At 43.6% G+C, this 14,960-nt stretch overlaps 1 protein-coding gene across 4 annotated transcripts in view; it reads left to right on the top strand.

Annotated features, from left to right (window-relative positions):
• ESYT2 (extended synaptotagmin 2) overlaps positions 1-14,960 on the top strand; it is a 77,449-nt gene that overhangs the window by 59,775 nt on the left and 2,714 nt on the right. For 3 of the 4 annotated variants that reach the window (XM_059172410.1, XM_059172409.1, XM_059172411.1), the window contains 8 exons: positions 2,510-2,584; positions 3,402-3,488; positions 7,974-8,123; positions 9,553-9,938; positions 11,031-11,129; positions 12,389-12,520; positions 14,135-14,240; positions 14,904-14,953. In XM_059172410.1, coding sequence (XP_059028393.1) covers positions 2,510-2,584; positions 3,402-3,488; positions 7,974-8,123; positions 9,553-9,938; positions 11,031-11,129; positions 12,389-12,520; positions 14,135-14,240; positions 14,904-14,953 — 1,085 coding nt within the window. Of the gene's footprint in view, positions 1-2,509; positions 2,585-3,401; positions 3,489-7,973; positions 8,124-9,552; positions 9,939-11,030; positions 11,130-12,388; positions 12,521-14,134; positions 14,241-14,903; positions 14,954-14,960 lie in introns of those variants that run through there. The other variant, XR_009353061.1, reaches the window with a different exon arrangement.

The raw sequence follows: 14,960 nt of genomic DNA, 5'->3' as shown, positions 1-14,960 counted from the left end.
AAACTCTATCCGAAGGAATCAGGAGTGGTTTTAATCCGCTTCATGTAGGAAAATAAGTTCAATTTTACAAGCGAGGAGGACAAAGCGTGTCTGCTTCCTGACTAGTAATTTAGCCCTTAACCTCCCCTGAGGTGAAGTGTAGCCTAGCGCGGAATTACTCTCTTGCAGTACTAGTTAGCACAGAAGTTGAAGTAACTACTCCCAGAACACTGGAAGGAACTAGATCAGCAGTCTCTCCTCACTGTTTCTGTGGTATCTAAGGGTCACTGACCAGCAAGACATCATGGCTAGAGTGAAGGCTCTAAGCCAGACTGTCTGGGTTTGAACTGCAACCTGGCCCAGCCTGGCCCACTCCCCAGTGTGACCTAGAGTGAGATGTTCAGTCCTCTGTTACTTACAGACTGGACGTGACAGGATCTTTTTTGGAGTATCGACTTAATAAGATCATGTGTGTAAAAGAGCTCAGTGTAACGATTAATTATTATGACATTTAACTTAAACCTAACAACAAGGCTTTTTGGTATCGTGTCCATTTTTTAGACATGAAAACCAAGGTTCAAATAGATGAAATTTGTAGGTCTCAGTAATCAGTTGCAAACAGCTGAAATTTAATTCAAGATAGTCTAACTTAAAAACTCCTATTCTGGGGGTGCCTGGCTGGCTTAGTCAGTAGAGCATGTGACTTAATCACAGGGTCCTGAGTTCGAGCCCCACGGGGCATGCAGCCTACTTAAAATATAAAAAAACTAAATGTTAAAAAAATTTTTTTAACTCATTATTTTCATTATACCTGTATATCTGACTTGTGCTCCTGCGTTTTGAATATTGCATCATGGTAGAAGACTTAGTGATTTTATCTTAATTTCATGAAATCTCAAACATCATTTATTTAAAAATAGACCATTATTTTATGTACTAAGAAAGAAAAAAGTTCCAATTAGGGCTTGATAGTGTTTGTGTTTATTGGAAGGATTTTTATGCTTAGGATAAATACAGATTTTTATTATATCACACACAACAAAAGGAAAATGGAAGCAAAATAAATCAGTTAAATAAAGAACAGCTGTCTTACCATTGGGACCTGCCTACAAACAGGTACATAAAGTTACCAAGTGTAAGTTTCATTCTGTTTCCAAGAGATGTTAGAAAGTTTAAAAAAAAAAAAAAAAAAAGTGTGTCTCAGAACTGATAAGGTATACAGTAACTTTAGGAATGAAAGCCTACTTTTCCAAGATGCAGTAAGCCCAGAAGCAGTTTCTGTATCAACGCAGTTGCTGTATCAGCAGCCGCTAGAGCTGAAGATAACTTTATTTCCCTGAAATGTAACGGAATCTTGGCCCATGGCACTGCGTGGCACTGTGAAGGGGGGACGCCCTTCCTTGAAGGCCAGACTATTACCCAGCCACACCCAACTGCATTGGAAGTTCAGAAATAGAATTTTCACGTACGTACAGAGGACTTGCGCTCAGCTGGAACTCCAGGCTTCCAGAGTGAAAGGAAGGATTTCGGGGAAAAGTTAGTATTCTCTGCCACAGTAGTCTATAGCCTTGGATATTTTTTTTAACAATATTTATTTCATTTTGCAGAATTTATTCTCATCAAAAAGATGAACCAGAAAATAAATTATCACAGTATGTTTGAGCTAGTAACATTTTATTCCAATAATCATAAATTTGATGCCTGTTTCTGTCATTGCTACGGTGTTGAGGATTGACTCTGAAATTGTTCAACTAAAAAACACTTTTGTGACCTTCTAATTAATTCCCACTAACATATATTTAACTGCATCTTCTTGTGGGGCTAAGTTATAAATAAACCTCATGTCCCATATATGTTGTGTTTTACTATGTTCTATCACCTGTCTGCTAAAGTATGCTTACCATTTTTTTTATTACTCCTGAATTTTTCTCATATTTATATCTGCTTAATTTAATGCAATTCTAGATTGATATTTGTTCTTCCAGTCAGAATTACTTAGGAGCTGGTAAGCAAGATTTGTTATCTGATAGCTACATGTTTGCACAGAAGATACTAAGTTAAAAATGAGAAGACTCTGATACTTTGTAGTATTTTTATTATTTCAGCCAGGGGGCTGTTTTCTGAATTGTACACTCCTACCTTTGCCTTCTTTGTGTTTTTGTTTCCATTGGCTGCACTTACTCATCTTCTTATACCAGTAAGATAAGTTTTAAGAGCTGGAATTAGTGTTAAAGATTTTTGGAAGATTCCATTTTTCCAAAGTAACTTGCTTTAAAAATAAAAGACCTTAGCATTTAAAAATCATAAGCAAACAGGAATTTTCTTAATTTATCTCATGGTAGTTAAAATTTTGCTTTGGGATATGCTCAGCAATTATTTTCCGATTAAATTTTTCCCAGATATTCCTTGTAACTGAAGTATCAGAAATAAGTAGAAATGACTATTGATATGAGCCAATAATCTCATTTTTAGTAAGCCCCATTTCAAGACGTATGCTTGCTTATTTTGTCTGTTTTTTGTTTTTGGATAGTCAGGGAAGAAAATAAACAGCAATCCAAACCCTCTTGTCCAGATGTCAGTTGGACACAAGGCCCAGGAGAGCAAGGTAAGATTCTGACTAGTTTCCTGTGATGTCACTGTTGCTGCTCTAAGATGAGAACTGGCAGCTGGCTAATGGTGTAGGCATGAGATCGTTGATTTCCATATCTTTCTCTTGTTTTCTCAAATCAGTCAACTCATAGATAACCATACTTCTTTATTGGGTAACAAATATATTGTTTGTTTCCTAAAATGGCATTAAAAAATTATAGTAGCCTTTGCTTGATTTCATGGATGAATGATGTGGGATAAAGTTCTAAGTTTTCTTTGAATGCTCTGTAAATATTTTGTTTGAAAGATAACCAACAGTCCTTAAAATTCAACAAACACAATTCTATTCAAGAATCAAGGGCAGTGCTGTTGCTATAATGTCTTCCACTTTCTACACTTTCTTAATGTAAGAAAAGCATTTCAGGAATTATTTAAAGCTATAGGCCATTGTTCGCTTTTAAAATGTTTACAGCAAATAAAATCTTAAATAATAAAATAAAATGTTCACAGTTTCAGAAGCTTCCTGAGTTACCAGCGTTATATAGAAGAAGAGGTAGAACAGAGCAGACGAGGTCTTGTCTTTGGGATGGGCACACAGTTGGGATTCCCTAACAGTTAACTTCCCCGACCCACTCTAAAAGCTTTGGACGATCTCTGTCTTTGAACACTTTTCACAATTAATACATAATAGCACATGCTCAGCAAATAAGTGCCTTGGAATTTAATTAAAGTCATCCTGAGCTTCCAAACACAGTAAATGAATGAACCCACAGTCTCGGCAGCCCTTTTCCACAGAAAGTATCACAGAGCTGATATTTGGTGATTTCTTTCAGATTCGGTACAAAACCAACGAACCTGTGTGGGAGGAAAACTTCACCTTCTTCATTCACAATCCCAAGCGCCAGGACCTCGAAGTCGAGGTATTTTATTTGCATTTTTTAGTAGAATTATAGAAATGCAACCAACGTACAAATCACTGCACGGATTTGAAGAGTACAGTTTATGGACCCATCGTAATCGGTATATTTTTGTCAGACTTAAAACGTCACACTTTTTGATATGTAATTTTTTTTCAATTTTCAACTTTGGATGCTTGTTTCTAGTATCTAGAAATGCGACTGACTTTTGTATGTTGATACATTATTGTACTTGGTTACTCTTCGCCGTTTATGGCTCTTTTAGGATTGCCTTCTATATGGCAGTCACATTTTCTGTTAATGATGTCACTTCTACTTCTGTGTTTACAGTCTGGGTGCCTTTTACTTCCTTTTCTTGCCTTGTTACCCTGCCGTGGCCCTCCCACTTCTGGACTGAGTAGACATCTCTGTCTCCTTCCCGATCTTGTGGGGAGAGAGGCTCGAGGTTTCACTGTTAAGTCTGATACTTTTTCAGAAGTTTCCTTCTCCAGCTGCTCACTAGTTTGCTCAGCGTTTTTTCATGAATGGATATTGAATTTTCTCAGAGGCTTTTCGACAACTATTGAGATGGCCATATGGTTTTTTCTTTTATGTTTGTAAATGTGGTAAAATACATTGTTGATTTTCAGATGTTAAACCTTGCGAACCTTTATTTGGGGATAAACGCCACGTGGTCGTGATGCAGTATCCTTTTTATGTATTCAGTTCAACTTTCTAAAATTTTGTGACGAATTTTTGTACCTTAGTCCTGAAGAATACTAATCTATAAGTTTGTGTTCTTATGACACTAGTTTTTGTATCAGGATAATGCTGTCCTCATAGAATGTGTTGGGGAGTGTTCTTTCCTGGCATTTTTCTAGAAGAGTTTATGTAGAATTGGGTTTTTTCCTTACATGCTTGGAGAATTCCACCAGTGAATCCATATTGACCTGTAGTTTTGTAAGAAGGAGCTTGAATACAAACTAATTTCCATTATAGATACAAATCTATCTAGGTTGTCTCTTTTTTCTTGATGATTTTTTATATTTATGCCTTTCAAGGAATTCATCCGTTTCATCTAAATTGTTGAATTTCTTGGCACAACATTATTCAGAATATCCCTTTAATGTCCTTTTAGTATCCTAGAAAGATGTTCCCTTTCTTGCTCCTGATACTGGTAATTTTCTTGTTCCCTCTCTTTTCTGGGATCAGTTTGGCAAGAGGTTTATCAGTTTTATCTTCTTCAAGGAGCATCTTGCACTGTTTCTATGTGAAAAGTCTGCTGCTGTTAAAGTTTAGAAAATTTTTGATCAGATCTTCACATTTTTCCCTGCCCGGGTGTCTCTGGTGTTGTCAGTCCCATCCTGTTTGTTTCCATCTCAGACATACTTTCCATCTTAGATTTTCCATTTACAAAACATTTGGATCTTTTTTTCTTCCATGTCTTTCTTGTACATTCTCATGTTTAGTGTGAGAGTTTTTGATGCCTTGTTACTCATTCTGTCATCTGTATAATTGTGGCGTCTGCTTCTGTGAGTTATTTTCCTTCATTATGGCTCATATATTCCTGCTGCTTCGGTTGCCTGGTCATTTTCGTTGTGAATTTTACATTCTTGAGTGCTGAGGTTTTGTGTTCCTTAAGTATTTTGGAACTTTGTTCTCATTTGCAAGTAAGTAACTTGGACACTGAGGCTGTCAAGGTTTGATTTAGTTCTGTTAGGCAGGCCCAACAGCCTTTTAATCTTGGGATCATGTGGCCTTGCTAATTGGATGCCCTGGTGTTGGGATTTCTCATCTCTGTTTGGAGTGGATACTGTCTGCAGCCCTCTGTGCTCTGGGAATTGCCCTGCGCCTCCTGGGGCATCTTTCCTGGCCTCGGGTAGTTTGCTCGCTCATGTGCTGATTGGCTGAAGATGAGGGATCTTCAGAGGCCTCTAGCTCTCTTGGAACCTCGTGCTCCCTGATTTCTTCACCCCTCCTCCTTCCGGGCAACGACTCACATCTCTCTGGCGTCCTCGGGCCGGAGTCAGGGCCTGGACACTGTCTAGGCGGGGCGTCGTTGTCAGGCTCACATCACTTAGTGTCCATGTTCTCAGGGCACTGCTGTGTCCAGTGTTCCATGTTGTGCAGCCCAGAACCCATCATCCCGCACGTTTTGTCTGGTTCTTAAGCTAACATGGGACGCTAAGTTTAGGTCTGGCTGCGCTGTCATGGCCAGAAGTACAAGTCCTCCGCGTGTTTGAACATACGTAATGTATAGAAGTAGATACTTGGGAGTGTCCGAGCTCCTGAGCGCACACCGGTTCCTCTCGGTAGTCGCGCGTTCTGTCCTTCGCTCATACTAGCTTAGCCGCCAGGGAAGTGCCAAGTGGATCACACAGCTCGTGTCACATTCCCATTGCTGACGTGCTAAACATGCCAGTCTAAAGAATCCTGGCTCCCTCTCTTTTTTTGGTTAGGTCCTATTTCCCAACATTCAGTCTTTGAGAAGTTTAAGGGTCTCCATTTTCTGTTTGGCTTGTAGAACTCTGACTTTGTTCCTCAGCCCCTGGAGGTCATGAGGTCTGAGAGGGGGCGTCTTGCAGTGGGTTAGCCCAGCTCCTGGACTGTCAGTCATGCCCAGCCTGGTCTGCTTTTCTGTGTTTGCTCTTTTATATTTCTGCTTTCTGTTTCATACAAAATGTGTATGCTTAGCTAATTGTTTATTTTGTATTTGTCTAGCTGATTTTTTCTTCATAAATTGTACTATTTTTCAAATAATCTGTACTTAAAGGATCTTTAATTTTTTTTTTTTTAATTTTATTTATTTAAGGGACACCTGGTGGCTCAGTTGGTTAAGTGTCTTGCCTTCAGCTCAGGTCACGATCTCAGGGTCCTAGGATGGAGCCCCATGGCAGGCTCCCTGCTCAGCTAGGGGGTCTGCTTGTTCCTCTATCCCTCCCCCTGCTTGTGAATGTGCACACCCACTCTCTCTCAAACAAATAAAATCTTTTTAAAAATGCTTTTATGATTACAATTTAAAAAGAAATAAGCAACCAGGCTTTTAAATGTTCACGTTTAGTTAGCATCTTTGACTACTTACTTTCATATAGCCCATGAAATCTCCAGAGTTCTTACTCTGTTTGGTTAAACTGTTCTGTATTACTGGGACGCCTGGATGGTTCAGTAGGTAGAGCATGGAGATCTTGATCTCAGGATCATGAGTTCAGGCCCCACTTTGGGCATGGGGCCCACTTTAAAAAAAGAATATATTTAAAAAACAAAGCTATTTTGTATTACAACACTCTAACAGGAATAACACCGGTTACAGAAGTAATGCTAAAGGCTCTTACTCAGGAGACAGAAATTGCCTTGCCCTTAAAGTGTATACCACAAATTTTCAGAACAACCAGGTAGATTTTAAATAGGAAGTGTTTAAAAGGCACTTAGAAGGGGCACTTGGGTGGCTCCGTCGGTTACATATTTGCCTTTGGCTCAGGTCATGATCCCAGGGTCCGGGGATCGAGTCCCGCATCGGGCTTCCTGCTCAGTGGGGAGCCTGCTTCTCCCTCTCCATCTGCTGCTCCCCCTACTTGTACTTTTTCTCAGTAAAATAAAATCTTTTTAAAAAATAAAAGACACTTGGGGCGCCTGGGTGGCTCAGTGGGTTAAGCCGCTGCCTTCGGCTCGGGTCATGATCTCGGAGTCCTGGGATCGAGTCCCATATCGAGCTCTCTGCTCAGCAGGGAGCCTGCTTCCCTCTCTCTCTGCCTGCCTCTCTGCCTACTTGTGATCTCTCTCTCTCTCTTTCTCTCTCTCTCTCTCTCAAATAAATAAATAAATAAATCTTTAGAAAAAAATAAATAAATAAAAAATAAAAGACACTTAGAAATGTTTTTCTCTGTAAACAAGTATCACCAGTAGAAACTTGATAAGACATATCACCATGAATGTGTGTTATCACTGTTTTCACAGAATTTAAGACATTTCTTCCTAATCTTCGGATTTGTGTAGACTGCTGCCTCTTTTTTTTTTTTATATGTTTTTTTTGTTTGTTTGTTTTTTAAAAAATTTTACTTATTTATTTGACAGAGAAATCACAAGTAGATGGAGAGGCAGGCAGAGAGAGAGGAGGAAGCAGGCTCCCCGCTGAGCAGAGAGCCTGATGCGGGACTCGATCCCAGGACCCTGAGATCATGACCTGAGCCAAAGGCAGCAGCTTAACCCACTGAGCCACCCAGGCGCCCCTAGACTGCTGCCTCTTAACTCACGGTTCTTACGGATTCTTGAAACACAGTGCTCCATCTGTGCTCGTTGTAACTGTGATGAGGAGGTGACCTGCACATGGGGCTTGGGCACAATGTAACCTCACTCATCACAGCATTCTGAGCGCATCCATTGTGTGAGTCATTTACGAGAGCCCTACCTTAGAGATGGCAGAAGTGTTTTTTAAAGACTGGATTTGGGACACTTCTATGCTTTCTGGTCTTTACCTTCCCAGCTGAGTGTGTTCTGTCATGTGTCCCTCAGGTCAAAGATGAACAGCATCAGTGTTCTCTGGGGCATCTGAAGATCCCTCTCAGTCAGCTGCTCACCAGTGACGACATGACCATGAACCAGCGCTTCCAGCTCAGTAATTCAGGGCCCAACAGCACTCTGAAGATGAAGATCGCCCTCAGGGTACTGTAGTCTTCGGCAGCATGTGGGAGAGTGCACGGGGTGGCGAGCAGCACTGCTCACGTTCATGGGCCCTGCTCCAGAGTAGGGCAGAGGGCCTGGGGCACTCATGTGCGGAGCAGAGACTACTGCTGACCGTTTCCAGATGCCCAAGGGAGAGAGAATTGAGGCTTGGACTCAGACATCTGCCCAAGTTGGTGTTTTTGATTGCTTGAAGCAGGCCAAGTTAAATTTTCAAAAGTCATTCAAGAGGGAAAAATTAATAAAATTCTACAAGGTGGTAGACATTACAAACAAAAAAGTTTGTGTCTAAAACAGATAGTGATCCTTAGGAGTGCCTAAGGAAATGTTCAAAATTAATGAAGTTGGCAAACAGATGAAAAATGCTATAACTCACTAATTTTTAAAATGCAAATTAAAAAGAACCCACTTTTTTAAAAAATTAGAGCAAACTTAGTGGAGGATGCAGCATACATGGGCTCTTTGCACTTGGTCCCGACTCTGGGGACCAGCATAGTTTCTGCAGGAAGGCCTGCGATGTCTCCCGGCCATGAACGATAGAGCCCCTTGAACCAAGAACGCTTTCCCTGCAAATCTTTCAGCAAGAAGGTAGAATGCAGAGAGACCTTGAACAGAAAGATGTTTGCTGCAGCTTTGTAACAGAGGCAGGGAAAGGCGGCGTCATCCCAGTGACCCCAGGTGCGGGGCTGTGAGCACAGGCTCTGCTCAGCAAAGTGCTGCACACCCGGCCACTACGGACGAATGCCAGCAAAGCACAGGGTCCACATCCTCACACGAGCTGAGGAGCGTGAGGCCTACCCCGCATCAATGCTGCTGTGTGTAGTGGCCGCTGGGCAGGGTCTCCTTGCTGCCCATCCCTTCTTGGGGGCATGCAGCCCGTGTTCACCCAGCAGTGAGGTCACCCGCAACTGTGTGGGAATGTGTGCAGATGGAAGAGGCTGAAGAGAAACACCCAGAAGTGACACTGACGGCACAGAAGTGATACTCTGATTTGTCAGGCTTTACTTTTTCTAAGCTGTCACATGGCATTACTCTAATAGTAGAGTGAGTGAACATATAGACTAGACTGCTCAGAAGGTTTTGTGCCAGCTTTTAAAGAAACGTTTGCAAATGACTGTATCTGAAGTCATTCAGGTATCAGGCTGTTCTAGTGTCACTGACTTTTTTTTTTAAGATTGTATTTTTTTATTTATTTACTTGACAGGAAGAGAGACACAGCGAGAGAGGGAACACAAGCAGGGGGAGTGGGAGACAGAGAAGCAGGCTTCCCGCTGAGCAGGGAGCCTGATGCAGGGCTCTGTCCCATGACCCTGATATAGTGACCCGAGCCGAAGGCAGATACTCAATGTTTGAGCCACCCAGGCGGCCCTAGTGTCACTGACTTTAATTTTATGTTTATTTTCACTTCTAGGTACTCCACCTCGAAAAGCAAGAAAGGTCTCCAGACCACCAACACTCAGCTCAAGTAAAGCGACCCTCTGTTGCTAAAGAGGGGAGGAAGATATCTGTGAGATCTCAGAAGTCTGCATCACCAGGCTCTGGTGACAGCAGCACAGCCCCGTGCACTCCAGTCATGGGGAGCAGCAGTAAGCCTGGCATGGAAGAGAGAACCCAGCCTGTGGAGGCCAGCCCCCAGGGGCCGCGAGACCTGGGCAGGAGCTCTTCCAGCCTCCAGACCGGTGCCACCTGCTCCCCCAGCCATGTCTCCGTTAAGGAGCCCACCCCAAGCATAGCCTCAGACATATCACTGCCCATCGCCACCCAGGAGCTTCGTCAGAGACTTCGGCAGCTGGAGAAGTAATTAGACACCTCCTTTGTTCTTTCCTGCTGCAGAGGGAACATCATCTTCAGTTAGTTAGAAGAACTCGAGGTGGCTTTGGCCTTTGGCTCACTGAGTCCTTGACTTTGAAAATAAGCCTCCTGTTTTCTTGGACCTAATATTTGGCTCATTTAAGGATCGGGAAGCAGTGGGTAGCAGGTTCCATGAATAGAAAAGGTCTGAAGTTGTGGTGTGCCTGTCCTCAGACCAGGAAGACGGGATCTAGAGCTGATGTGAGCTCTAAGCACGGCGACTGTGTCTGTGCTATAACAACAGGTCCTGTGTGCTTAGCGTTCTGACCTCTGGCTGTTGTTGTCTAGTGTTTGGATTCATAAATGTGCCCCTGCGTTCTTAAGAGGAGGCATACAGCTTCCAGTTATCACAAGCTTCAGACCTTAGCCTTTTCCTCTCAGCGGAAGGAATAAACTTGCCCTTTGAAGCCGTTCTTCCTGTGTGTCGTTCTCAGGGGTGCGTTGAGGAGTAGGAAGGGAGGCAGAGCTGAAGTGAGTGCTCCTGCGGGGAGAGGAGGGACGCAGGTCTGTGACCCCCACAGCACACTTCTCTCCGTCCTTTCGCACTTCCCCTGTTGTGGAAAAAAGAAACCAGTCCATTCCTCTCTTGCTTTAAAAGCAACACTAGAATTTTAAATAAGAAAGCACCTTCTCTCAGGAACCAAGTTTGGGGAGTAGCCGGCACGGTCTTGGGTGCGTCGCACCAGAGCCGCCGTCCGCGGTCTCGGGAGTCTGTGCCTTAGCCCTGAGTGAGAAAGCCAAGGGGTCCTCTTCTGTCCGAGAGTCTGCCGGACGGAGCACGCAACGCGTGTGGGGCCTTGAGCAAGCGTCTGTCGTTTGGGGAGTCACACAACCTCAGAGTCTCATTTTTACCATGCATCCTAACTGAACAAGCTAAGTTACGTGGAACCCTTACTTGAATTGTGAGTTCAGCTGGTTGGTTGAGAGTCCAAAGTTCAGATTTTGTTCCGTCCACGGGCAGTGTGGTTCCTTCCCGTGCCAGGGTCGGACGGCCTTCAGTTCTGAGGAGAGCGTTAACCTTCTGCTTTGCTTCCCCAGTGGGACGACCCTGGGCCAGTCGCCTCTGGGGCAGATCCAGCTGACCATCCGGCACAGCTCCCAGAGGAACAAACTTGTGGTGGTCGTGCACTCCTGCAGGTGAGCTGGGCCCCCGGGCAGCCGTTACATGGGGAGCAGAGCACTGAGTTCTGGCCTCACCAAGGTCACAAGATTGTACCCTAACCCTAGTATTCAATGTTATGTCCTTGCTTTGGTCTCGTCGCTATTTCGTAGGTGAATATCTTCTATTCAAAGCCATTTGGGCTGCTTTGTAATAGACTCTTCAGTTGTCATCCTGGATATTTAGTATTACATGTAACATGGTAACAAAAATATTTTTTTTTCAAATGTCTCTTTGGGGTTAAATTTCCAGGAGTAAGTTTATATCAATTCGAAAGATCCAGAAAAGTTTATGGGCTCATGATGGCATTGCCAGTCGTCTCTCAGGACTGTTTCTGTGGCATACCAGTTCACACTGGCACCTTGAGGGTACAGGTGTGCCTTCCCCCCGACCCCCAATCAGAAACAGTGTATCGTACAGTACACTAATGTAGTAAGTGTCACATGAGATGCCAGTGTTGCTATAATTTTATAATTTGATTAGTGATGACAGTGTGCAGCCAACTAATTATTTCCTTTTTAGGTAACTTGTCATACATTTACGATATAAATGTATGACATAAATATTTGGATCTTGCGAAAGACTTCTAGAAACATAGGAAGTTGAAATTAGTGACATTTAGAAAAACTGTAAGTGTAGGGTTCCGTTTGCGCCTGTTTGTTGAGCACCTTATGTACTCTCGCGGTGAGAGAATTCCCGTCTCCCAAATAATCGCCGGCTAGATCTTCAAGTTGATCAGTAAGCAAATAATTTGAAGTGGTTGCATGTAATGAAGTGCTGGACTGTGTCTGCTCTTAGGCCACTTGTCCTAAGAGCAGAGCAGCGAGGGCCGCACAGAGGAGGTGAAAGGTTCTGGTGAGCGAAGGGTGGAGAGGAGTGAGCCGCTGAGCCGGCCCCGAGGAGGGGATGGCCTCGCTGGGGTCTGCCAAGGGCTGCTGCCCCCAGCCGGAAGGAAGGCTTCTCCCTCCGTGGGAGAAGACACACGTTGTAAGTACGTTAAAGTACTTTAAAGTAGAGCAGGGTACCAGAATGTCCCCCAAATACTGGGCTCAGGAGATGGAGGCAGAAGTCGCCTCCGCCAGCGAGTGAGCACAGGGTGAAGACAGAAGTGCACTTTGTTCCGTCGTGCTTCTCAGTGTTTGAGTAAATGGGAAATCAGAACTGTGAACTTGAGCATGACGCTTACTGTCACTTTCCCGGATTCTAATATCTAGTGTTCTCTGGTTTGTGTCGTAAGAAATCTCATTGCCTTCTCTGAAGATGGCTCTGACCCCTATGTCCGCATGTATTTGTTGCCAGACAAGAGGAGATCAGGAAGGAGAAAAACACACGTGTCAAAGAAAACACTGAACCCCGTGTTTGACCAGAGGTATGACGCTTCCTCGGGGTGGGGTGGGGCACAGCCTCTTGATGCCTCAGATACGGAAGGCTTGATCAATACCTTTGAATGATTGGTGCATTCAGACCAACACCGTGTTGCAAAGTGTCTGTGAAGAACTCCACATTAGCGCCCACAGACTTGCCAGACTTATTGCATAAATAAACATGTTGAACTTCATCTAGAAGCACCATACCTAGGAAGTCCAAGTTGTGGACACTGTGGAAGAGAGACTCATGATTGAGGACCTTAAGAACTTTATTTTGTGGGGTTGTATCTTTTGGTTTTTAAGTTATAAATAAAAACTGAGAATTAAAAACTTTTTCCTTCACATTTTTATTTAAATTCTAATTAGTGAACATATAGTGTAATTACAGTTTCAGGAGTAGAATTGAGTAGTTCATCACTTACCTACAAGACCCAATGCTTGATTTTAAATTTTATTTTAAAAAACAATAGTAAACCTATAACATCGTAAAATGTTTTCTGAAAAACAACTAGTTTCCAAAGCAATAAAAAAAAATGTATATAAATAAATGTCATTATTGTTTAACATTTTTGCAGATCTCTTTAAAGGTTTGTCTTAATAAATGTCGTACTGCTTCTGCTGTCAGTCTGATGTGCTCATCTCCAGAGAGGGTCTGGGGAGGGGGGCCTCTAGGGTCCTCAGGCCACCTTTACGTAAACCTCAGTCTGTGCAGACTGGGTGTCACACGTTACAGCTCTGTAGCCAAAAATCCACCAGCGTTTTGGGAAATAAAGTCAGATGGTGTCAAAGTATCTGTCACTTCTGTTTACATTTATCTTTAAAGGCACTGGCCGTAGCTTCACGCCAACAACTCTGTTTAACCACGGTCGTAAACGGGCAGGTGCGCCAGATCCTGGTGCGGGCATGTTTTGACCGTGCTCTCACTTACCTCGAAGCATGTAAGGATTCTCTACCTGCAAGCCTGGGTTTCTGGCTGCTCCTGCCCCATGCAAAGGCCAGCTGCATTCCAACCACGGCCCTGCAGGGCCTCAGGCTCTCTGTCTTCTGCTTTACCAGAGACCCTGCCTCACAACAGCCAGGCGCCAGCCAGCTTTGAAGACTTAGTGCCCTGGAAGCATTTTAGTTCGTGGCACCTGACTTCAGCCATTAAACAGTGCACTGCAGATCTGTTCCCTTCCATGTGCGTGTCACTTAGTTCGCTCACCCAGCGGTGGTAGTTCGTGCTCTGTAGTCTTTAGGCCTGGATGATGAACTTGTGAGGACCCCCGATGTGTCCTGTAAACATCCCCAGTGTGCCCCGCCTCCCCACCACGTTGCTGTAACTATTACAAACACAGCATCCCTCCCTCACATGAGGGGGCCACAGGCACGAGGGCCTTTCCCCTACTTAACGCTGCAATAGTCCCCACATATGTTTGGAAAATAATGGGAAAAATTTGTTTTTGAGTTTTTAGGAAATGCCAGATCCAAACACTGAACAGAGCTCAATTGTGTAAATAAAAATCAACATAACATTTGGAACTGTCTCATCAGCAGAAATGTCATTTTTTAGTTATAATAAAATACCGTAAAGTTACTGGGGAAATTTAAGGAAGGTCCTCTCTTCTCCACGTCAGCTTTGATTTCAGTGTCTCGCTACCAGAAGTGCGGAGGAGAACACTGGACGTGGCGGTGAAGAACAGCGGCGGTTTCCTGTCCAAAGACAAAGGGCTTCTTGGCAAAGTAAGCACGGGAATAGCCTTGGTCAGTTCCTGTATTTTATGAACATTAAACTCTTACCCAGAATGCATGTTTTTAGACCATACTTAAATAAGTAGAAAAGGGTAAACTTCCTTTGTAATTATGCTTCTTTATAAAATAGTAGCCTGTGAAAGACCGTGCTGTTTAAAACCTGAGTACGCCCTGAAGGTTATTTGTACGTACTCATATAGTTAGCATATTACTCATCTAACAGATTAGTGGCTTTATTTTCTGAATTTATTCTAGTCTTTGTCTAAATTCACATGTAACTCCTGCATAAGATTATATGTTCTTTAATATTAAATACAGAGGTCAGGTTAGGGAAGAGGGAGTTTTCGGTTAGAGCTCCCGGTGACGGTGATCTGTACCGGCCGTGCTGCTGTTAGTGGCACATGCGCCGGATTTCTGTGACTCATCAGCACTGAGTCTTAGCAGAACTTTGAGACTGCTAGGTACAGGGTGGAGCTCTTGGATGTGACCCGCCGTATCATTCACAGGGGTCCTAGCGCCCAGAACACCGACCGGGAAAACCTCAAGCTAACAGAGAGAGGATTCCGTGCTGAGGCAGGGGCAGGCTGGGAGGATTTGGGGGCATGTGCGCAGGGGCTGCTCCTCCCACTGTGACCAGTGTCGTCCCGCCCACAGGTGTTGGTCGGTCTGGCGTCCGAAGAACTAGCCAGGGGTTGGACCCAGTGGTGAGTG

Source organism: Mustela lutreola, chromosome 4 (genome assembly GCF_030435805.1).
Source record: "Mustela lutreola isolate mMusLut2 chromosome 4, mMusLut2.pri, whole genome shotgun sequence".
Lineage (NCBI taxonomy): Eukaryota > Metazoa > Chordata > Mammalia > Carnivora > Mustelidae > Mustela > Mustela lutreola.
Note: the sequence above shows the minus strand (reverse complement) of the source record. Positions and strands in the feature narration are given on the sequence as shown.